This window comes from Rana temporaria, chromosome 4, assembly GCF_905171775.1.
Source record: "Rana temporaria chromosome 4, aRanTem1.1, whole genome shotgun sequence".
NCBI classification, from domain to species: Eukaryota; Metazoa; Chordata; class Amphibia; order Anura; family Ranidae; genus Rana; species Rana temporaria.
Window position 1 is genome coordinate 436,500,612 of NC_053492.1, and position 25,229 is coordinate 436,525,840.

Here is a 25,229-nt window from a genome sequence, read left to right on the forward strand (position 1 = left end):
TCTATAAAACATTTCTTTATTTGTGAACAGCTTGTCTCAGTTTGGGGAATAGTTTGATGGCGTTCTTTGTAGTTACTTCAATCACTTCTTCCAGAGATATCCCTTTGATTTTAGCAATGTATTCAGCAGAAAATATGATATTTTTTGGCTCATTTCTGACCTGTTAAAAAAAACAATTGTTAGTAAAACTTAAATCAATTTTTATATGTTTTCTTTGTGAATGCGTTAAAGTAGTTATAAAGCCTAAACATTTTTTACATTAATGCATTCCCTGCATTAAGGTAAAAAATGTTTAGGCATCAGCATCCCCCCCCCCTTTATTTACCTGAGCCCTTCTTCGATCCAGCGCTGTGCAGGTCTGCAGCTCTTCTCTCCCCTCACTTCCTGGTCTCTCTGGCTTTGCAGAAGCAGGGGTAGCCATTTGCTCCTGCTGCTGTCAATCAAAGCCAGTAAGGTAGGAGCGAGGGGTGGGGCCGAGCCCTGCTGTCTGTGTCAATAGACGCAGACAGGGTGACTTGGAAGCGAGGCAGCATAAGTTACCCCCATAGAAAGGTACTTTCTAAGGGGGAACTCATCAGAGGGAAGCAGCAAGAAGCACTGGTAGAGGACCCCAAGAAGAGGAGGTTCGGGGGACAGAGAAGGTAAGTATAAACCTGTTATTTAAAATAAATAAATAAATAAATAAATAAATATATATATATATATATATATATATGCGCCTACTAGCTCATTATGCCTTTGTCTTGCAGTTTTTTTGGGGGGGTTTACAACCTCTTTAAAGCTGCACTCTGATCAGCAAATATTGTCCAACTACAAGAGTCATGCATCTTTCTCCTTTCAATCTTGGTGTACTTTGTATATTTATTTCTAATCTGTGCAGTAATCCAGTGTGCAGCTTTAGCTCTGTGCAGGAGCTTCCTGTGATAAAGACCACTCACTGCTGCTCTCTCCTTGTGCAGGATGACTAAGCTGGTCTCCGCCCCCTCCTGTAATTTGCTACCGGCAGCATGTACAGGGCGGGGCCTGCTGGGTCCCTCCCACAGCTCTTCTCTCTGCCCAGGCTATGTACAGCACAATGATGATGTCACTGTTACATGTTAAAGGGGTTGTAAAGGTAAAAAAATGTTTTCCCTAAATAACTTCCTTTACCTTAGTGCAGTCCTCCTTCACTTACCATATCCTTCGATTTTGCTTTTAAATGTCTTTATTTCTTCTGAGAAATCCTCCTTTCTCTATCTGCAGGTAGAGAGTGTCCTGATTTGCCTGCTCGCCCCCTCAAGAGGCTTTCTCCACACCAGGGAGAAAGTGTTGCATTACTGTGTGGAGTTACAGACAGAAGAACAGGAAGTGAGGATTTCTCAGAAGAAATAAGGACATTTAAAAGCAAGATGGAAGGATAAGGTAAGTGAAGGAGGACTGCACTAAGGTAAAGGAAGCTATTTAGGGAATTTTTTTTTTTTACCTTTACAACCCTTTTAATATCTGGGTTTGCTACTGATCCATTTATTACATAAAACTTTGTGTGCTCAGATTTCAACTTAAAAAATTAACTCTGGCCCACATAATTTTATTTTGTTTGGAGAGAGAGAAGAAAAGGGTTAGAAATAAAAACCCGTTGGAAATGTATGTCATTCCACTGATCAGATTTTCCTTGTAATTTCTGCTTTACTTAAACTCTGAATCCAACAAAGTCCTATTCATTCTCACATAAGAAAAGTGTCAGGAAGATGAGTAGTAACCCTTAAAACAGTTCATTTGACAGGCGGAGGAGTAATAGGTCTCAGGCTGGGTTCACATTGAATCGCACCAGGTTCAATTACATGACAAATGACATGCAAATTCAGTGTGGTGCGAATTGAGCCATACATTATGTATGGCTCAATTTACACTGGATCCGCACCAAAAACATGCAGGACCCTTTTTTTTTGTCCGCACTGGAATCGGATCGCATGGGTGTTCAGACCCATGCGATCCGATTCTACAGTTCGCACTGCATTCTGCAAACTGATTTGAGGGTGTCATTAACTTTATATTGAGACCCGCAGCGGTTCTCAGAGCACAGTGTGAACTGCCTGTGATTATGATGCGGTGCAGGAACAACTCAGAAATCACACACCACATCAGTGTGCACCGGGCCTTATAACAAGCATGGTGAAAACTCTCTTTTCCTATTATGAGGACAGGCAAGCTGGAGTAATGTGATTTGCATAGAATGGCAGGGATTCCCCTGGAGGGGGTAACACAGGGATCAACCAAGAGGACTATCAAAGATTAAAAAAAAAAAAATCTGTGGGTAATATAAAAATGTACCTGCTTTTCTGGTCCGAGAGCTGGAGAGTCCGTTTCTAGACACATGTTTTCCAGAGGTAATTGTTTTACTAGTTTCTGCTTCTTAAACAAAGAAGGACTGAATTACATACAATATCACACATAAAGGCGTCTTTTCTATTACTATGCATTCCAGATTGTATTTATCACATATGTACGCATTATGAGTAGAATTCCAGGCAGGCATACAAAAGCACCAACTAATACACTTATGTGTATCTGCCCCGAAGACGTCATTGGATGAAACACGTCAGGCAGAGCCTTTGGCAGTGACGTCATCACGCGTGGTCATGGACTCGAGCAGGTCTTTTTTCTTCTTATTGTTTTATCGTTCTAAATCGTTGTAAGTGTTATATCTTTTAATAAACTATCTGTATACCGGGTAACGCATAGCTCCCAACTGTCCCTGATTTCAAGGGACTGTCCCTGATTTGGGACAAAGTCCCTCTGTCCTCCTCATTTGTCCCTCATTTTGGTCTGATCTATATAGTTGTATATAAAATGCACTTTTTATCTTTCAAAAATCGTTTCCCAGTGCCAAACCTTTCATCTAATTTCTAAATTGCTGCATTTGTAAATTTCAAAAGCCAATATAAAGGATCAGTAGTGGCAACAAAAAGCACTTGTGGGTTTAACTAATATTTTTTTTTTGCTATAATTCTCCTTTAAGGGGGCGTGTCCTATGCCTACATACATTTGCTAATAGGTGTCTCTCATTCCCATCTCAAAAGTTTGGGAGGTATGGGTGATGCACTATAGAGAATTGTATTTCATGCATGTCCAAACATTGGTAATTGTTGCTGCAATTGATTGAGGGGTGAGCAGCCAATACAGAGTCATTTATTGGTCGGAACAGAGGTCATTAAACCCTGAAGTTTAATCTGGTCTCGAGAAGCGTGTATGGCCTGTCTTGGTGAGGACTTTGGCTCTGGCGAGAAATTTGTGTGCTCACTAGGCGGGTGAAGGTGAATTGAAGTTCGTGTAAAGAGTCAGCTGTGGATTCACCAAGTCATGAATGACACCTAACATTTATATATTCATATTGATTTACATGTGTTCGGAGTATTTCATAGTTGAAGTACAGTAATTTAAAGGGATAACACATCTAATTTCTTTCTATGGGGGTTGAGTTACTAAAATTGGAGAGTGCAAAATCTGGTGCAGCTCTGCGGAGAAACCAATCAGCTCCTAACTTCAGCTTGATCAATTAACAAGGTTGTAAACCTCTGGGAAAAAAATAAATAAAAAACCTGCAAGACAAAGGCATAATGAGCTAATATGCATCGGATACTAACTCATTATGAAATACTTGCCTTAGAACGAAGCCCTGAAATAATGCCCGCACTTTGTTCCCACAGCCGACATCTTCCGGGTTCGCGGGCACCGACGCTGTGATTGGCCGGAGCCGAGATGACGTCACTCCTGTGCATGCGCATGGGAGCCACCGATCACAGCACTGACCCTAAAAAAACGACACCAGCGGCCGTTTCTTCAGTGCGCATGCGCCGATGATGTGGGCAGCAGCGTATATAGTGAATATCTCCTAAACAGTGTGTAACAGAATGGCCCGTGACACCCAGAGACTTTTGAAGGATGGAGGGTACTCCCGTGCCAGCTGCACTAATGACTCTTGGGTTTAGGGTCATCCTATGTTCATTAGGGGCATAGGATGACTGAGAACTGATATCTCGGATTACATGAGATGGGACATTAATGATAATTCATGTATTGCAGGATCTTGGAATATTACAGGTTGCTTATTCTGACCCCCCAACAGGTCAATAAGAATGTGTCATAGACTGTTAAGATGCTAATTAAGGCTGCCTATTGTGGGATGTTTAAGTGTCTTGCTGTGATTGCATTCTGTGTCCATTGTGCTAATTAGGTCTGCTTATACAGACCATTTCATTGTGTATGCTAATGACACTGTTTTGTGTGAAAAGTTTATTGATGATAGATATGTGTTGGCAGTCTGAACGGTCAGATGTCTGACTTCTCAGGTATAGTGAATTAGCATGTCAATTATGTTTAGTAAAGGAATGTGTTTTGTGTAACAGGTGGTGATCACTTATCGCAGAGCCAGACCGTCTGGATAATGATTAGTAATTAGCTCATCTGAATGTGTATTGAAGCCCCCATTGTGTGATGTTGGGGGTGGAGAGTTTCATTGTCCCTGTAACATGCTTTTTGGTTGTGAACTGTATAAAAACCTGAGTTTTACCATTTAAAGATTCATTCATTTTGGAACCAGTAACAGAGCTGTGTGTCTCGTTATTTCTGGGGAAATAGAATTGGTCCTGTCTGCTGGATTGTGGATTGTCGGATAAGCTGTCGTGGTTGGTGGAATGGAAGATTGTGAACGGTGATAACCCCTGACCGTTACACAGTGCAGGTTTAGGAGATATTTACAGTACCTACAGGTAAGCCTTATTATAGGGTTACCTGCAGGTACGAGTGGTGTTACAGAGTGTACAAACACTTTAAGATTTGACAAAAAAACCTGGAAGCCGATTGGTTTCTATGCAGAACTTCACCAGATTTTGCACTCTGTCCCTGCTGAACCAGCCAAATTTCAATCCATCTATGGCCAGCTTAAGCTATAAGCCATCACTGGTGTCTCTCCAACTTTTAGATGACTCTAGTCTTTAATTAAGGTCCAGGCTATGGTATCTAGTAGGGGTTTCTGAATCACATGACTGGCTTAAAGCGGAGTTCTACCCAAAAATGTTACTTCCGCTTTAAAGTGATATTAAAGGTTCCGTTAAAAAAATAAAATAAAAAATAACAAACATGTCATACTTACCTTCACTGTACAGTTTGTTTTTCACATAGTGGCCCCGATCCACCTGTTCTGGGGTCCCACGGCGGCTCTTCCCCTCATTAGATAACCCCCTCTGGGAAGCTCTCTCCCGAGGGGGTTACCTTGCAGGCGTGCTCCTGTATCATACACTCGGCGTCCAGAGACACAGAGTGTATGACTCGGCCCTGCCCCCCAGCGCTCGCGTCATTGGAATAGATTGACAGCAACGGGAGCCAATGGCTGTGCTGGTATCAATCTATCCAATGAAGAATAGAGAACGTCACGTGATCGTGCCCACGCGAATTTGTGGCTCATGCAAGTAAAACACGGGGTAGGGGGGGTGTGCCGGGGGGGCCGGACACCTTAATGTGAAAAAACACAAAGATTTACTACCCCTTTAGGTGCTGGTGACCCCCTGACATGCCAGAAGATTGCCCGGCCATTCACAGTGCACAACTATCTGACCCGTCTTAAGCCCCATACACACTGCCAGCCATTTGCCGGTTAAAAACATTAATAAAAAATTAATGCATGCATGCTGGAAAACTAGCAGCTGATTGGCTCCGGATTAGCGCTCTCAGCCAATGGCAGAGAGCACTGATGGGAGTGTTCTGGCGGGGGGGATGGGGAGGTGTCCCCTGTCAGAACACAATAGCTCAGTGGGGAAGATCTCTGAACTAACATCCTATGGTTAGTACAGTGGCTCCCGACTGGAGCTGACAGTTTTTTTTTGTGCAACCCTCACGGTTGCACGGAAAGAACTGTAGCCGGGTACGGCTTTCATCCCTGCACAGACCTTTGTAAGGATTAGTTAATCTGTACAGTCCCTGAATCACCATCTGATTTTGTGCTCAGACTCCATGTGATGAACATGTTTTACCTGTTCACTTCTGATGATGGATGGAGGGATGGAAAAAAAATACCCAGCTTTCACGCCTTCCATTGCCACTGAGGGCTTTCCATCGAATGCATGGAGCAGAACCTTTTCAGCACCTACAAAAAGAAAATCCTTTACTAGGTGTGTGTTGCTGCACTTTAAGATTAGAGGTGATTTGAAGGCAAGAATTCATATACTTTCTCAAACATTCTCAATCAGGATTCCTCCAGAGGTTACTAGGGGTTAACTGTAATCCTCCCTCTCTATATTCTCTCCCGAAATGTACCGTATATACTCGAGTATAAGCCGACCCGAATATAAGCCGAAGCACCTAATTTTACCACAAAAAATGGGAAAACATATTGACTCGAGTATAAGCCTAGGGTGTCCATCTGCATGCCTCACTGTGTCCATCTGCATGCCTCACTTTTCCTCACTGTGTCCATGTGCATACCTCACTGTGCCCATGCCTCACTGTGTCCATAAGTAGACTTACTTTTAACATGGGAGTCTATGGAAGGGGTGCCCGGCTTTGAAAAATCGGTGCTCCCCGGCCGTAGGTCCCCCAGACAGCAAACTTTGCACACTTGTAGAGTGGAGCTACATGTGTGCCAAGTTTGGGGTCCAGGAGACTTACGACTAGCCGGTACCGGGTTCAGGAGATCAGGTGGAAAAAGGTGACGCGAGTATAAGCGGGGGGGGGGGGGGGTTTTTTCATTTTCAGCACACAAAAAAATTTGCTGAAAAACGTGGCTTATACTCCAGTATATACGGTATATATCCCCTCCCACCTCAGAGTATAATCCAAAATACCCAACCATTTCTTCCATATATTCTCAAATTTCCCTGGGCAACCTCCATGTAAGAAAATATATTTCTTCAATTATCATTTCCTTTTTGTGTGTTCTCCACTCTGTTATTGTTGGGGGGGGGGGGGGGTGGCATACACTCTTGTGATATTAGGTTAAGAGCCTGAAACAGACTCCTTAAGGTAAGATCCGGGATCCTATTTAAAAGGCAAATACCTGGCTCTATCAGCAACTTCATCTCAAAGAGGGCATTAATAGTAGAGACATCCTATTCTGATGACAATCGTCACAGGGGCAAAAACTTTAAGTGGTATTTAACCAGTTCCCGACCTCCTCATGTACATATATGTCAGCAGAATGGCACGGAGAGGCACATGTACGTACCTGTACGTCCTCTGCTAGACGTGGGTGAGCGATCCGGGACGACGGCGCGGCTATTTGTTTTTAGCCGCTCCGTCGCGATCGCTCCCCGGAGCTGAAGAACGGGGAGAGCCGTATATAAACACGGCTTCCCCGTGCTTCACTATGGCGCTGCATCGATCGAGTGATCTCTTTTATAGGGAAGACTCGATCGATGGTGTCAGTCCTACAGCCACACCCCCCTACACTAGTAAACACACACTAGGTGATCCCTAAATGTTACAGCGCCCCCTGTGTTTAACTCCCAAACTGCAACTGTCATTTTCACAATAAAGAATGCAATTTAAATGCATTTTTTGCTGTGAAAATGACAATGGTCCCAAAAATGTGTAAAAATTGTCCGCCATAATGTCGCAGTCACGAAAAAAAAATCGCTGATCGCCGCCATTACTAGTAAAAAAAAAAAAAAAAAAAAAAAATGCAATAAAACTATCCCCTATTTTGTAAACGCTATAAATTTTGCGCAAACCAATCGATAAACGATTATTGTGATTTGTTTTACCAAAAATAGATAGAAGAATAAGTATCGGCCTAAACTGAGGAAAAAAAAAATGTTATATATGTTTTTGGGGGATATTTATTATAGCAAAAAGTAAAAAATATTGCATTTTTTTTTAAATTGTCGCTCTATTTTTGTTTATAGCGCAAAAAATAAAAACCGCAGAGGTGATCAAATACCACCAAAAGAAAGCTCTATTTGTGGGGAAAAAAGGACGCCAATTTTGTTTGGGAGCCACGTCGCACGACCGCGCAATTGTCTGTTAAAGCGACGCAGTCCCGAACTGTAAAAACCCCTTGGGTCTTTAGCCAGCATATTGGTCCGGGGCTTAAGTGGTTAAGTCTTTTTTTTTTCAAAAAAAAAAAAAAAAAAAAAAAAGCAGGTTTTTATGGCAGAAGTGACTCGATCAGTCTCTTCTGTCATAAATGCTGCCTCCTGCCTCTCACCTGTCATTAACACGGCACCACACATGAGTGGCTCAGTGTACGTTTACGTCACCTGATCTGGGCTGTTATGATGCGACTCCCCTGCTTATGTGTAGGAGTCGCCATCATGGCCATTCAAGCGGCTATACAGACGAAACCCAGAAGGAGGCCCGGGCACAGATGGAACCCAGTGCCCAGGACCTGTTGGATCGGTGACAGTGCAGGGCTGGAAGACATGTTATGAATGGCAAGTCTTTCATAATGTGGTGGATACCGACACATTATGGCATAAACCACCTGGGGCCCATCTAATAAAAAAAAACACAACCCAAGGACAAAAATGTAAAGTGGGTGTAAAGCCTCACATATACCCAGTGAAGTGAACAGCATCAGATGATACACAGAGATGAAACAAATCTCCCTATACAAGATTTACATGTATATCTACTGTCTTCAACTTTATCTATTCTTTAGAAAGTTCAGATCATGTTAGATTTTTCATTTCCTCGTTCTGCACTGTTAGAGAAGTCTTGGATTACAGTGGGAGATAGCCGATTGGAGAAAAGGCACACACACCACTGCAGATAGGCAGAGACTTGCAGAGCTGTGCTGTGAATAGACCAGCTATCTGCTAATCTATTTATAGCACACACCCCGACACAAATATCAGGCTGGTTTTCTCTCATGTGTCAGAGAACTTGTCAGAAGTTATCATGAGGTGTTCCCGAGTGTCTCCAAGTATCTCCGGCGCCCCGGCCCCTCTGGCCACATGCGGTACTGCATAGACAAGCAGTGGCTGTGGAACGGATTATATGAGTTTCCATAATTTTCTATGGGGAAACTCGCTTTGATATACGAGTCCTTTGGATTACAAGCATTCTTCTGGAACAAATTATGCTCATAGTACTCTATTACATTTTAGTTATTGGGTTTAGATACACTTTAACTACAGGGCTCTGTGATACCGATATGCACACAGGAGCTGTGTTATTTTTTAGTAAACCTCCCAGTGTGTTAAAATACTTAAACAAGACACTGTACCTTGTTCCTTCAAAAGATTTATAGTCGGCCTTCCTGCTGATCGGGAATGAACATTTCTGGGAGTGAGGAATCAAAGTGTGAGAAGATCAGATTCATGGAACAAGCCAACATATCTTTGTCTTCTAATCACACATTACTGTCTCATATCTATGTTTGTGATCAGTCTGCATATATAATGAACAAAAATCTTCTGTACATAAAATGAAAGAACAAACAGTTCTTTATTGTCCAGCACAACCAAAGATGTCCTTTTACGCACCCATATTGCACTGTAAACATTAATGGCAACATGCAATGAGACTGAAACAGAATGCTAATATTAAAGGGTCACTAAAGGAATTTTTTTTTTTTGCTAAATAGCTTCCTTTACCTTACTGCAGTACTGGTTTCATGTCCTCATTGTTCGTTTTTGCTTTGAAGTAGCTGTAATTCTGCTGTGATCTCCACACTTCCTGGTTGCCTGTTTCCTTATAACCATGGTACTGGGAGATTTTCACGGTGGTCTAAGCTGTCATTACTGTGTGTCTAAAACCCCTCAGAACCAATCAGATTCATTTTAAAAACAAAACACTGCCCTGGATTTGTTTTTGTTCTGGTTCTTCCCGACTCACCTCTCACCCGGAACTTCATGTATGTACCTTTAAAACCGAAAGTGAAACTAAAGGCACATTATATGATAGATTAAAGCGGAGGTTCACCCATAGCTTACACATTTTCCCCTTAGCTTCATGCTCGTTTTGTCTAGGGGAATCGGCTATTTGTTTTAAAATATGATCCGTACTTACCCGTTTACGAGATGCATCTTCTCCGTCGCTTCCGGGTATGGGCTGCGGGACTGGGCGTTCCTTCTTGATTGACAGTCTTCCGAGAGGCTTCCGACGGTCGCATCCATCGCGTCACGATTTTCCGAAAGAAGCCGAACGTCGGTGCGCAGGCGCAGTATAGAGCCGCACCGACGTTCGGCTTCTTTCGGCTACGAGTGACGCGATGGATGCGACCGTCGGAAGCCTCTCGGAAGACTGTCAATCAAGAAGGAACGCCCGCTCCCGAAGACCCATACCCGGAAGCGACGGAGAAGATGCATCTCGTAAACGGATAAGTACGGATCATATTTTAAAACAAATAGCCGATTCCCCTAGACACAACGAGCAGGAATCTAAGGGGAAAATAGAAAAAAAAAAGGAATTGGGTGAACTCCCGCTTTAAATTCAATTTTTAATCATTTTTAAAAGGAATCAGTTAACTTTTATGTCTCTATACCCAATAAAACTTTTATGTCTCTATACCCAATAAACAAACAGTCATTTCAGCAAAAAAAAAATTTTCCTTTAGTGACCCTTTAAGTGCTCATTTTGCCAATAGCAACCAATCAAAATCTTTGATTTTGTATCAAATCGTGAATTGTAGAAATTACACGTGGATGCTAATAGGTTTAGTGTCTTTCAGCCATGCAGGCTGAAGAAGAAAAATCAATTGAATATTATAACTATTGAATAATATTGAATACATCCACGCTACACAACGTCAATGGAGGAAAGTATACTGTACATTGACAGCCAGTACTTGAAGCTGTAAGAACACCCAAACAGGGGGAGCCTCTAAATAAATGCAGTCGATGTTCAGCCAACAGTTTTTTGCTCAGCTCCTTCAATTTTCAGATCAAAGGATGTCAGGCGGGAAAAAGCCAACAGGGCCACTCGCAGCTCAAATTTTGGCTGCTCCCGTGTACAGACAAATTAAGCAGTTGCCTTTAGTGTTTTAAACTGCCTATAAAATTGCAGTGATACAACATTACAGTATCAGAGGCCCCATGTTGACTAATGTAGTGGTGAAAGAAATATATCAATGGCAAAGGTAGTATATACATAAGGAGAATTATATTATTTATAAAAGGGATTTAAAAAATAAAAAGCCAAATAAGGAATATTCCAGACATATAGACCATGTATGAATGGATGAGAGTACTCAGTAAAGACCTTACAGTGGTAGTCCGAGGTGTTTGGCCAGTTCAATCTGTCTGATGAACACCTGACGCTGCCCTTCCTTCTGATCATCTGTGCTGGCGATTCGGGGAGTGAAATCCAGGCCAACCTGAGAGCAGACACAACAGAGATAATTTATTGAAAACAATCTGTAACCATCTAGGGGGCAACACAGTGGCTTAAAGGGTAGTACTTCTGCCTTGTAGCCAGGGGTGGACTGACAACTCATGGGGCCCCCGGGCAATAGAAGATTATGGGGCCCCCTGGGCTTACAGATGGGCTTACAGATGGCCACCACGCCAGGAGGCAGTGCAGAGGCGGGGCAGCTAAAATCTCAGGATTTTCACATCAAAAGCATGTCGGTTTCGGACATATCAAGGACAGATGTAAAAAAAAAATAAAAAAACACAGATTTTTACATACTGTCCCTGGTTTTATTGAGTCTGGCAACTTTGATGGGGCCCCCTAGTGGCTTGGGGCCCTCGGGCAGTGCCCGAGAGTGCCAATGGTCAGTCCGCCCCTGCTTGTAGCACTGGGGTCCTTGGTTCAAATTCCAGCCAGGACACTATCTGCATGTAACTTGCATGTCCTACCTGTGCTTGCCTGGGTTTCTTCATGTGCTCTGGTTTCCTCCCACATTCCAAAGACATGCTGGTAGGTTAATCTAACTATTTAAATTGGCCCTAATATGTGTAGGTATGTATGTGAGTTAGTGACCCAAGATTGTAAGCTCCGTAAGAGCAAGGACTGATGTAAATGTATAATATATGACACGCTGTGTAAATTGTCAGTGCTATATAAATGCCTTTAATAAATAAATCTAGAAATGCTGTGATGGAAAAACATCATCCCCATGTTAATTCCCTTCAACTGTTTTCAATATGTATTCAAGAACTGGCCCCTGACAATCTGTCTGGCTGTAGGGTTGTAGTATAGGCAATAGACTGAGGGAGGGATTCTGGAAAACCTACTCCACTACATGGACCGGGGGAGGGATTCATGAAAAAATGCTCCACCCACAACATGGACCGGAGGAAGGATTCAGGAGAAAATGCTCCTCCCACTATATGGAACAGGGGAGGGATTCAGTAGGAAATGCTCCACCCACTACATGGATCGTAGGAGGGATTCAGAACAAAATGCTCCACCCACTACATTGAACGAGGGAGGGAATCAGGAAAACATGCCCCACCCACTACATGGAACAAGGTAGGGATTCAGGAGAAAATGCGCCACCCACCACATGGAACGAGGGAGGGATTCAGGAGAAAATGCTCCACCCACTACATGGAACAAGGGAGTGATTCAGGAGAAAATGCTCTGCCCACTACATGGAACAAGGGAGGGATTCAGGAGAAATGCTCCACTCACTATATGGACTGGGGGAGGGATTCAGAAGAAAATGCTCCATCCTCTACATGGATCGGGGGAGGGATTCAGGAGAAAAATGCTCCACCCACTACACAGACCAGGGGAGGGATTCAGGAAAACATGCTCCACCCACTACACAGACCAGGGGAGGGATTCAGGAAAACATGCTCCACCCACACAGCAACACAGTACTGTAAATGTAATATTGCAGTGGTTCAGGGATGGGGGTGTTCAAATGATCGCACTCTTTTAACTCTCAGAGGCCTCTATACAATGGTCACAGACCCTCCCCTCTATTCTACAGGTAATAGATAAATTCGCAACACAATTGGTCACAAGAAATATAACTTTTATTACAAATAAACTTCAATTGATTTAAATCACTATTATAATTAAAGTTTAACCCCTAGTAATAGATATAAAGTTGCTCTCTGCAACACAGTGATATTGTAACTGCTACACTTACAAGATAATATCTGGCAGTTTGGTGCATAAAAAGTATATATGGGTAAAATTTGTGGCTAGTGATTAATAGATTTGAATTGAAGTTCAGCTTTAATTTCCATACCTGCAGCAAATAATTGTAGTCCAATCTTCTGATGAAACATGACAGTGTCTAATTTGGGGGTGAGGTCATTCAGAGGATCCTATTAAGGAGGGATATGCAATTAGCGGACCTCCAGCTGTTGCAGAAATACAAGTCCCATGAGGCATAGCAAGACCCAGGCAGCCACAAGCTTGACACCCAGAGGCAGAAGCATGATGGGACTTATAGTTTTGCAACAGTTAGAAACCCGCTTATTGCATATCCCTGCTATAAAGGAATTCTCACACAGCAAAATCTCTTACAACACACAAAATCTAAAATGGTATATTAGATATTCTGTACCTCACCAATAGCCACCAATTCATCCTTGTAGAGTTCAATTAAAGGCAAAGCGTCTTCCAAGTCCTAGAGGATAAAATAGTGTTCACTATCACATCTTATAAATCTTTATTTTCCAAGTATTTAAATATTTTATTTATGAAAACAATGGCTGACAAAAGCTGCTTAAAGGATCACCCCCATTCACAACTGGTATTTGGGTTATAGGTGGGGTCTGGGCTGAGTTGACTGCAAAACTTTGTCGGCCAACATACACAAAACTACGTGGCTTTTCAGCACTTTAGAGCCACCCTTTGGACAACTTTTGCTAATGTTATCTTATGGTGAGCATTGCTTCTGAGCATGCATGTTTGTACTTTCGATTTCGACGAACTTCTGTATACACGATCGGATAATCGGACATCACACATTTGTTGTCGGAAAATTTTAACGCATGCTATCCCACATTTGTTTTTCGGAAAATTACGACAATTGTCCAATGGAGCATACAAACGGTTGGATTATCCGACAACATCCTGCCATCACACAATTCCCGTCGGAAAATCCAATCGTGTGTACGGGCCTTTAAACTTATTTTGGATTCCAGTGGTTGGAGGTCCCTGCCATGGTTCCCAGTTTAGTTCTTACCGTATTGGAGTCTTGCAACAACAGGGCTGTTTTTTCGGCGTGGGGGTTCCCCTTAAAATCCATACCAGACCGAAAAAATTGGCGTGGAGTTCCCCTTCATGCACAAGTCGCATGCCAAAGTCGGATCTGTTAATACCGAATCCGACTTCAGAAAAAAAGTAATGCAGGAACTACTTTTAAGTTGGCACGACTTAAAGTCGTGCCAGTATGAATGGTAGTCATTGAAAGTCATGAAGAACGACTTGTCATACGATTTTGCCGTCCAAAATCGTGGTACAAGTCGTATAAGTGTGAAAGGGGACTAAAACATCTTACCTGAAGGGTGGCACTGCGTTGTTGCTCCGAGGTTTCCGTTTGCACTGGGTGGACTCCTAAACATGGAAATACCAGTCCCGCATTCCTGTGTACATACAGTCAGGCATTGGATAAACAACATGACCACCTTATAACTTTACAGCTGTGCTACTAAACAAAGCCACTGCCCAAGTACTGCTTAAAGCGGAGATTCACCCAAAAATCCAATTTTTGACATTAGCTGTAGCATACTGCTAACATCTGCAGTATGCTGTTTTTTTGTTTTTTTTTACTTGTACTTATCGTTATATGAGCCCTTGTTTTCCGGCTCCGAGCGGAGAATCCTGCGGGGAATGGGCAGTCCTAAGCGAAGAGGAGTTGATTGACAGCTGCTAAGGCGCGTCTTGGCCTCTGTTTAATCTTCAACTGCCATGAGGCTGCACATGTGATCAGTTATGACACCAGCCATTGGATGGTTTGACAGTTTGGTTGAGAGCACAACCAATGTGACAGTTAGCACTCCCGGCATGCCAGGAATGTAACTGCTTTTTCAAACTGTTAAATTGATGGGTTTACTTCCGCTTTAAGGATGCTGGAAAGTTCATTTTGGAGGGTGAACCTCCGCTTTAAAGCGGAACAAAACCCATTGATTTAATGGTTTCAAATAACAGGTACATTTCCCACATCCCCGAGATTGCCAACTGTCACAAGTGTTTGTGTCCTCAACCAAACTGTCAAACCTTCAAACGGCTGGTGTCATAACTGATCACATGTGCAGCACCATAGAAGTTGCAAATCAAACAGAAGCTAATATGGAAGCTTCCATGGCCGAAAAGGATAGGAAGGGTTACTTCTGCTTTAAATCAAAACTGGCAACAAGACAAACTACAAGGTATCTTCAGAACTATTTCTGTCAGCAGTGGGGCTGGGTACAGACAACACAACCTCCTATGATCTTGAAGTAACATGGGGTCTTACTTACTAAAACTAGAGAGTGCAAAATCTGGTGAAACTCTGCATGGAAATCAATCAGATTCCAGGTTTTAGGGTCGGTTCACACTACTGCGACTTCAAAATCGCGTGATTTTATAGACTGGCATTCCCTGAAATCGCAGCCGCGATTTGCGGCAAAATCGCGGCCGCGATTTCAGGGAATGCCAGTCTATAGAGCTGAATTTGCATCGCACATGGATCAAACTCGCACAGAACCCTTTAACGCAGCTTAGATTCGCAAAGCATTGATGTGAATGGCATTCATGGAAAACGACGTTAGTAAAATGAAATCCGAATTTGAGCAATCGCAACTAATCAAATTCGCAGCAGTGTGAACCGGCCCTTATTGCCAAAGCTTAATTGAACAAGCTGAAGTTAGAAGCCGATTGGCTACCATGCACAGCTGCACCAGATTCCGAGTGCTCCAGTTTTAGTACCTTTAGACCCGGTTCACACTGGGGCGACTTGTCAAGCGACACAGCCGCCTGACAAGTCGTGTCCCATTGTAGTCAATAGAACCGTTCTAATAGGAGCGACGCAAGTCGCTCCGACTTAGAAAAAGGTTCTTGTACGACTTTCGGGGCGACTCGGGGCGATTTGCATTGACTTCTATACAGAAGTAATTTTGCAAGTCGCCTTAGAAGTCGTCTTCAGGTCGCCTGGCCGAGTCGCCCCCAAAGTCGTGCAGCCCCAGTGTGAACCGGCTCTTACCCCATAGTGACTGATGCCCCATTATACTCTGGCCGGGATCTCCAGAACTGCACAGCCCTCTGCTCAGTTAGAGGATTTCATTTGTTTGCGCTCAGGTTTAGGGTTTTCTGGGGAGAACTAGTTATTTTAGAATGATTAAGGGTCCATTAAAACTAGCTGCTGTGGGATTGCATTGAGCGGCTATTACAGTGCAGTCCCACCGCATGACAAGGCAAAGTGCCTTGTCTCCTGCTGTTTGTGCCCATTTCACACCACTGCCTTGCGGTGGTAATGCATGCACTACTTTTTTTCAGCGCAGCCGGAGGCACTGCACAGCTGCCAATTGAACTTTATGAAATGTCTGTGCGACATTTCAATAAAGTTTGTTTAAAAAAAAAAAAAGGGAACAGAGCAGTACAGTGTGGTGATCCTGCTGAACTGCACCGCACACCAGCCGCTATGTTACATAGTTAGTCAGGTTGAAAAGAGACACAAGTACATCAAGTTCAACCATAAGAAATAAAATAATAATAGTATTGTACAATCACATATACCCACAGTTGATCCAGAGGAAGGCAAAAAAAAAAAAAAAACAGCAGAGCATGATCCAATTTGCTACAGCAAAGGAAAAAATTCCTTCCTGATCCCCCGAGAGGCAATCGGATATTCCCCGGATCAACTTTACCTATAAATGTTAGTACCCAGTTATATTATGTACATTTAGGAAATAATCCAGGCCTTTCTTAAAGCACTTTACTGAGCTGGCCAGAACCACCTCTGCAGGGAGTCTGTTCCACATTTTCACAGCTCTTACTGTGAAGAAACCTTTCCGTATTTGGAGGTGAAATCTCTTTTCCTCTAGACATAAAGAGTGCTCCCTTGTTCTCACTGTTGACCGTAAAGTGAATAACTCAACACCAAGTTCACTATATGGACCGCTTATATCAGGGCTTGACAAATCCCGGGAAATGGTGTCCTGGCGACTTGGCTTGGAAGGTGGGCTTTTTGAGCTGGCGCCATCTGGTGGTAAGCCGTTGATATTACAAGTTATTACCACCAGATGTGTGAGCTGGCGCCATCTGGTGGTGGCCGTTGGTATTACAAGTTAAGCATTACAAGTTAAACAGCAATTCTAATGTAATTTTTCACTATTTTCCACTGCCATCTTCTTCCCTCTAATTAGAACCCCCAAACATTATATATCTTTTTTATCCTAACACCCTAGAGAATAAAATGGCGATCGTTGCAATACTTTCTGTGACACCGTATTTGCGCAGCGGTCTTACAAGCGCACTTTTTTGGTAAAAAATTACACTTTTTTAATAAAAAAATAAGACAACAGTAAAGTTATCCCCATTTTTTTTAATATTATGAAAGATAATGTTACGCCGAGTAAATTCATACCCAACATGTCACGCTTCAAAATTGCGTCCGCTCGTGGATTGCCGACTAACTTTTACCCTTTAAAATCTTCATAGGCAACGTTTAAAAAAATCTACAGGTTGCATGTTTTGAGTTACAGAGGAGGACTAGGGCTAGAATTATTGCTCTCGCTCTACCAATCGCGGTGATACCTCACGTGTGGTTTGAACACCGTTTACATATGCGGGCACTGCTCACGTATGTGTTCGCTTCTGCGCGCAAGCTTGTCGGGACGGGGCGCGTTTTCTGGCTCCTAACTTTTTTAGCTGGCTCCTAGATTCCAAGCAAATTTGTCAAACCCTGGCTTATATATTTGTACATGTTGATCATACAATTCAGCAGCTGGTGTGAACGGACCATAAAGGTACATCATACGGTCACCTTCTGGTGTTTTCACTTAAAGCCTTATGCCCCATACACACGATCGGAAATCCCAACAGTAAAAGTCTGATGTGAGCTTTTGAACGGAAATTCCAACCGTGTGTATGCTCCATCGGACTTTTGCTGTCAGAATTTCTGCCAACAAAAGATTGAGAGCTGGTTCTCAAATTTTTAGACAGAAAAATCCGATCGTCCGTAGCAATTCCGACACGCAAAATTCCAAAGCAATGCTCGGAAACAATTAGACGCATGCTCGGAAGCATTAAACTTCATTTTCTCGGCTCGTCGTAGTGTTGTACTTATTACTGGAGGATATAATACAGCTTCTATTAATTTAGGGAGAGGAGCATGACATTAAAGAGGAGCGCCAGTCATATTTGTGTTTAATTAATACAAAAACTGTAGCTGCTGACTTAAAGGGTCACTAAAGGAAAAAATTTTTTTGCTGAAATGACTGTTTACAGGGTATAGAGACATAAAAGTTAACCAATTCCTTTTAAAAATGATTACAAATAGATAAAAATCAATCATATAATGTGCCTGCAGGTTAGTTTCACTTTTAAACTGGGTTCATGTTCCTGTGAACTAGAGAGACACACAGAACAAATACAAACAAATCCAGGGCAGTGTTTTGTTTTTAAAATGAATCTGATTGGTTCTGTTAAGTCTTAGGCCGGGTACTCACGACCAAACATGTATGGTGAAAGCGGTCCGTCGGACCGTTTTCACCATACATGTCTGCCAGAGGGCTTCTGTACGATGGTTGTACACACCATCCTACAGAAGTCCGCGCGTAAACAATACGCGGGGCGTGTCCGCGGTGTCGCCGCGACAATGACGCGGCGACGTGGGCGGCCCGCCTTTAAAATGCTTCCACGCATGCGTCGAAGTCATTCGACGCATGCGAGGGACGGCGGGCGCCTGGACATGTACGGTAGGTCTGTACTGACAACCGTACATGTCCGAGCGGGCAGAATTCCAGCGGACTGTTTTAAAACAAGTCCAGGAATATTTGTCTGCTGGGAAAAGGCCCGGCGGGCAAATGTTTGCTGGAATTCGGCCCGCTCGCGCACACACACGACCAAACATGTCTGCTGAAACTGGCCTGCGGGCCAGTTTCAGCAGACATGTTTGCTCGTGAGTATGGGGCCTTAGACACACAGTAATGACAGCTTAGACCACCGTGAAAAGCTCCCAGTACTGTGGTTATAAGGAAACAGACAACCAGGAAGTGTGGAGATCACAGCAGAATTACAGCAACTTCAAAGCAAAAACGAACAATGAGGACATGAAACCAGTACTGCAGTAAGGTAAAGGAAGCTATTTAGCTAAAAAAAAAAATTCCTTTAGTGATGCTTTAATAAACAAACATACACTCACCTGTCCCCGAATCCAGCGATGTGCTCACCAGAGCTGTGCTCCATTGGTGTTTTGTCCCTGGCACCTGCATCTCAACTGTGGGCACCTGGCTGTGACAGGTTGCGGCATTACAGCCGGGTGCCCACTGCGAATGCGTGAGCCACGCTGCACATTGTGAACTTTCCTACAGTCTTCTGAGACCTGTGATGTGTCCCAGAAAATTGCGCAGAGGGAGAGGGGGGGGGGATAAATTCCGGTCAGCTATGTGATCGGAGGGGAAGTGGGAGTGGGTATCTGTCAAAACCAGGTCCCCCCTTTTGGGTGAAGCTCCACTTTAAACTTGTTGCTCTGCCCTGCATAACTAAAATGCAGGTTACTATAAATAATTAATTTGGGTGGAGTTGGCCTTTAATAGATGCATATGATGCACAGATATTTTATTCTTACCTTCTAGAAAGCTGAATTAATTTTTCGAATTCTGCAGCGTGCTCTGCCACCGCCACTAGAGCCCGGACACCAGCCTAAAATCCAGAAAAAGACCCATAATATGAAACATGGTAGTCATTTTTAAAAAGGGCATAGTGCTGCCAGAGAAGACCGTGATACAGGGTCACTGTGTGCCCGGGAGAACATACCAGCTCTATTCACATTGACCCTAATTTACTAAAAGAGTAGACTATTTTCATTTCTAAACCATTAACTTTGCAAAGAATGCCCAATATAAAAATATTAGGGCTGTGCGTTAAACGCGATATTAACGGCGTTAACGCAAACCCATGTTAACGCCGTCAATATTTTTATCGCGCGATTAACGCAGGAGCCCTCGGGGTGGACATGCAGAGTGTGCAGCGGCGCGGCGCGGCTTACCTTCTCGCTGGATTCACAGGCAAGTTACTCACCTTGTCCCTGGATCCAGCGATGCCACCCCGCTGTGTGATCGAGCGGGTCCTCCTTGCTTGGCGGGTCCTCCTCGCTTGGCGGGTCCTCCTCGCTTGGCGGGTCCTCCTCGCTCGATTCACAGTGCCTGTGTGCCGCCGAGCTCCGTTCCCTGCGACGTTACGACGCACGGGAGCGGAGAACGGCGCCAAATTTAAAAAAGTAAACAAACACAATACACACAGTATACTGTAATCTTATAGATTACAGTACTGTATGTAAAAAATACACACCCCCCTTGTCCCTAGTGGTCTGCCCAGTGCCCTACATGTTCTTTTATAAAATAAAAACTATTCTTTCTGCCTGAAAAACTGTAGATTGTCCAAAAGTGTCCCTTTATGTCAAAAATGGTTTTAGATCAGCTAGAAAACAGCGATAATAAATTATAATCACTTGCAGAATTGTGCGATATTTGTGGGGAAATTCGTCATAAATTAGAGCGATTAATCGTGAGTTAACTATGACATTAATGCGATTAATCGCGATTAAAAATTTTAATCGTTTGACAGCACTAAAAAATATATATATCTATTCTTATGTTCGCATAATTGGATGATGAAAGTCAGTACCTCATTCTCTAAGCTAAGTGAAAATTCCCTATGCAAAGAGAAAATGTCCCCAGCTTAGAAAATAAGGTGAAGCTGGGCTGATTTCAATCATCCAATCCAATGTGTCAGCACAAATTTTACTGCCTTCCCTAACCACAAGTGTAAATGAGTCTTTTCTCTGCTGTGATCATTTTTACCAAGCAAACAATTTTCAAATGGCTAAATTAGGGATGCACCAAATGGAAATTTTGGTGCTGAAAACCAAAAATGCAGGATGCACTTAGCGAAAAACCTAAAATTACAGTTTAAAAAAAAAAAAAAAAAAAAAAAAAAATGTATATTTTTAGATATAATTGTATTATATTTGACTTAATATCATCAATTTAAATTGATATGAATTTATTGTTGGCCATTAGTGGCACCTTTAGTGCAAGAAAAGCTTAAGAAAAATTCAGTCTGCAGTCTCTGACCATCTCATGTATCATGTCAGCAATAACTTACCTAAAGTTAAACACATTTGGGCCAGATCCACATACAAATAGATCGGCGCAGCGTATCAGAGATACACTACGCCGCCGTATCTTACCTGGCTTTAAATCGAATCCTGGAAGAATTTGCGCTGTAAGTTACGGCGGCGTAGTGTATCTCTGGCGGCGGAATTCAAAACGGCGATTAGGGGGCGTGATTCATTTAAATGAATCGCGTCCCCGCGCCGAATGAACTGCGCATGCTCCGTTTCTAAATTTCCCGCCGTGCATTGCGCTAAATGACGTCGCAACGACGTAATTTTTTTAACTTAGATGTGATTTACGTCCATCCCGATTCACGGACGACTTATGCAAAAAAAAAATTTTAAATTTTGACGCGGGAACGACGGCCATACTTAACATGGCAAGTCTATCTATACGCCGCAAAATACCAGCTTTAACTATACGCCGGAAAAAGCCGACTAGAGACGACGTAAGAGAATGCGACGGCCCCGCGTATGTTCGTGGATCGTCGAAAATAGCTAATTTGCATACCCGACGCGGAAAACGACGTGAACGCCACCCAGCGGACTCCGAACTATTGCATCTTAGATCCGAAAGGCGTACGAGGACGTATACCTGTCGGATCTAACCCAGATGCCGTCGTATCTTGGTTTGAGGATTCAAACCAAAGATACGACGCGGGTAATTTGAAAGTACGCCGGCGTATCAGTAGATACGCCGGCGTACTCTGTCTGCGGATCTGCCCCATTGCTAATAGTACTAGCAAAATTTCCAGTCGGTGCAACTCTAGCAGACATGATACAAGAGATCAATGCAGCCTTACCAGTGTCCATGAAATGCAGTCTCACCGTTGCCCGTCGGATGCCGCCTCACCAGTGCCCGTCGGATGCAGCCTCACCAGTGCTCGTCGGATGCAGCCTCACCAGTGCTCGTCGGATGCAGCCTCACCAGTGCCCGTCGGATGCAGCCTCACCAGTGCCTGGATCAGAGCGGCGATCTCTATCTGTGTCACGGGGCTGGATTATAATTTCCCAGGCCAGGCAGCCAAAGAAACAATGTCCCACCTCCTGTGATACATCACACTGATTCAATTACTGCAGCCACCCAGACAATTCATCTCCATGGCATAGAGAGAGATCACCGCTATGTGTGAGAAGAAGAGAAGGAGGGAGGTGAGGACTGACTGAGCCACCAGGATGACACCCCCACAATGTGCAGCACACGAGGCAGACCCCGCCCCCTTTTCTATGCCATTATCTGCACCTTTTCTTCTTTCAGTCGCATGCCCAAAACACAGTTTTCGGCAGATATTTTTCAGCGATCAACATTTCAGTGCACCACTACTAAAAATGGATAACAGCAGTCCAAGAAAAGTTGCTAAGCAATACATTTTAGCAGTTAGAGAAAATAAAACAATACTTACTGCTTTTGCATCTTGCAAAATGTTATCGATGTCCTGCAATGTAAAGGAGCAATAAATGAATAGATGCACACACAAATTGTAGACATTTTAAAGACATTGGTATGTTATGAATTGGCACCAGGAGCAAAACGCTGAACGTTCTTACCTGTCAGCATTGCAGAGGGAAAAAAAAGACAAGACAATCAGGGTAGGGTGCAATTATTCACAATACACTGGTACAGTCATAGATATTTGAAGATTAACAATGGAAGGGGAGTACTCTCCCCACTGACCTCCAGTGGAAGGGGAGTACTCTCCCCACTGACCTCCAGTGGAAGGGGAGTACTCTCCCCACTGACCTCCAGTGGAAGGGGAGTACTCTCCCCACTGACCTCCAGTGGAAGGGGAGTACTCTCCCCACTGACCTCCAGTGGAAGGGGAGTACTCTCCCCACTGACCTCCAGTGGAAGGGGAGTACTCTCCCCACTGACCTCCAGTGGAAGGGGAGTACTCTCCCCACTGACCTCCAGTGGAAGGGGAGTACTCTCCCCACTGACCTCCAGTGGAAGGGGAGTATTCTCCCCACTGACCTCCAGTGGAAGGGGAGTATTCTCCCCACTGACCTCCAGTGGAAGGGGAGTATTCTCCCCACTGACCTCCAGTGAAAGGGGGATATTCTCCCCACTGACCTCCAGTGGAAGGGGGATATTCTCCCCACTGACCTCCAGTGGAAGGGGATATTCTCCCCACTGACCTCCAATGCAAGGGGGCATTCTCCCCACTGACCTCCAATGCAAGGGGGCATTCTCCCCACTGACCTCCAATGCAAGGGGGCATTCTCCCCACTGACCTCCAATGCAAGGGGGCATTCTCCCCACTGACCTCCAATGCAAGGGGGCATTCTCCCCACTGACCTCCAGTGGAAGGGGAGTATTCTCCCCACTGACCTCCAGTGGAAGGGGAGTATTCTCCCCACTGACCTCCAGTGGAAGGGGAGTATTCTCCCCACTGACCTCCAGTGGAAGGGGAGTATTCTCCCCACTGACCTCCAGTGGAAGGGGAGTATTCTCCCCACTGACCTCCAGTGGAAGGGGGATATTCTCCCCACTGACCTCCAGTGGAAGGGGGATATTCTCCCCACTGACCTCCAGTGGAAGGGGGATATTCTCCCCACTGACCTCCAGTGGAAGGGGATATTCTCCCCACTGACCTCCAATGCAAGGGGGCATTCTCCCCACTGACCTCCAATGCAAGGGGGCATTCTCCCCACTGACCTCCAATGCAAGGGGGCATTCTCCCCACTGACCTCCAATGCAAGGGGGCATTCTCCCCACTGACCTCCAATGCAAGGGGAATATTCTCCCCACTGACCTCCAATGCAAGGGGGCATTCTCCCCACTGACCTCCAATACAAGGGGAATATTCTCCCCACTGACCTCCAATGCAAGGGGGCATTCTCCCCACTGACCTCCAATACAAGGGGAATATTCTCCCCACTGACCTCCAATGCAAGGGGGCATTCTCCCCACTGACCTCCAATACAAGGGGAATATTCTCCCCACTGACCTCCAATGCAAGGGGGCATTCTCCCCATTTACCTCCAATGTAAGGGCACATTCTTCCCACTGACCTCCAATTTAAAGGGACACTACAATTTTCACTGTCAGCGTCTCTTTTCTGGCCATTACTTAATCCTTTCATTCCATGACTACTACTGTAAATAATTTGGTTGGATAGATAAGGGTAATCTTTTCTGGGTGTCAAATACTCAAACAGGTGTGCCATAATCCATATTTATTCCTTTATTATTATCTGTACAGATCTGATCACACTCATGTACCTTACACTGTAGCTAAAATAATGTTTAACGGGGGTTCCCTGAGACCTGGAGATTATTTCAGGGGTTCCTCTGCAGTAAGGTGGAGAACATCTACTCTTGGGTCGTAGATAACAGAGAATTTGCCCCCTCCCAGTCCTTCTGTATTAAACTGTATTATAATTGTACTGTCCCCCATCTACATTGTCAAGTGCTGCGTAAACTGTTGGCACAATATAATAATAATTCCCTCATATATACCTGTAATATTCCTGTCCTGGCTGCAATCCATGGCAGGATACATGGGGCAGATCGCCCTGTATGCTGCCATGTTGGCACCAGGATAACCGAATATTTAAATATTGTCATTGGAAAATAAAAGTCAGCTGATCACATGATTGGCTGGGGCAGCAATGATATCAATTTGGAATTGTCAGCCCCATAACACCCCACTGGAAGAGTTGTGTTACTGGCAATCACTGCACATTACAGAAGAATGGAAGGAGAGAGCAATGAATAGGACTCTCACCTGATTAAATTCTGCAGCAGACAGGTGACAGTGACAGTCCACAATCCCCCCATTCAGCTCCATCCCGGATCCCCCAACAAGAACTTGCAGACATCTGTCAGTCTCCAGCTCAGCATGGACTCTCACTGCGTGCGCATGCGCCTCCCCATCCACCAAGCACCGTCCTCCATCTTTGTACACCCGTTCTTTACAGACCTAGCGACATCAACTCCAAATATTTAACATTCCGGTAAAAATTATCTTACTCTATGTAGCTGCATTGAAACTGTCATCTAAAAAGTGATATGAGTTTTATTTCAAGTA

General features: G+C 44.0%; 1 protein-coding gene across 2 annotated transcripts; it reads right to left on the minus strand.

Annotated features, from left to right (window-relative positions):
- LOC120937916 (putative deoxyribonuclease tatdn3-B) lies at nt 1–25,081 on the minus strand. 2 transcript variants are annotated; one of them, XM_040351468.1, is made up of 10 exons: nt 24,927–25,081; nt 22,603–22,635; nt 19,652–19,725; nt 14,381–14,465; nt 13,442–13,504; nt 11,181–11,290; nt 9,200–9,255; nt 6,009–6,121; nt 2,311–2,391; nt 1–160 (listed from the first exon to the last, which is right to left on the minus strand). In XM_040351468.1, the coding sequence occupies exons 1-10, from the start codon at nt 24,987–24,989 to the stop codon at nt 17–19; spliced, it is 822 nt and encodes a 273-aa protein (XP_040207402.1). In that variant the 5' UTR covers nt 24,990–25,081; the 3' UTR covers nt 1–16. The 2 variants fall into 2 exon arrangements, with proteins under 2 accessions (XP_040207402.1, XP_040207403.1); XM_040351469.1 differs by having other exon boundaries at nt 2,311–2,388; nt 24,927–25,080.
- Between the last annotated feature and the right edge of the window lie 148 nt (nt 25,082–25,229).

Bases quoted from the DNA above. Each gene is read 5' to 3' on its own strand.
- LOC120937916 (XM_040351468.1), bottom strand. From the start codon at position 24,989: ATGGAGCTGAATGGGGGGATTGTGGACTGTCACTGTCACCTGTCTGCT. The intron at 22,636-24,926 runs GTGAGAGTCCTA...TTTACATTGCAG, and splicing joins CTGCTGCAGAATTTAATCAG to GACATCGATAACATTTTGCA. The intron at 6,122-9,199 runs GTACAGTGTCTT...TTCTTTTTGTAG, and splicing joins AAATCTTTTGAAGGAACAAG to GTGCTGAAAAGGTTCTGCTC.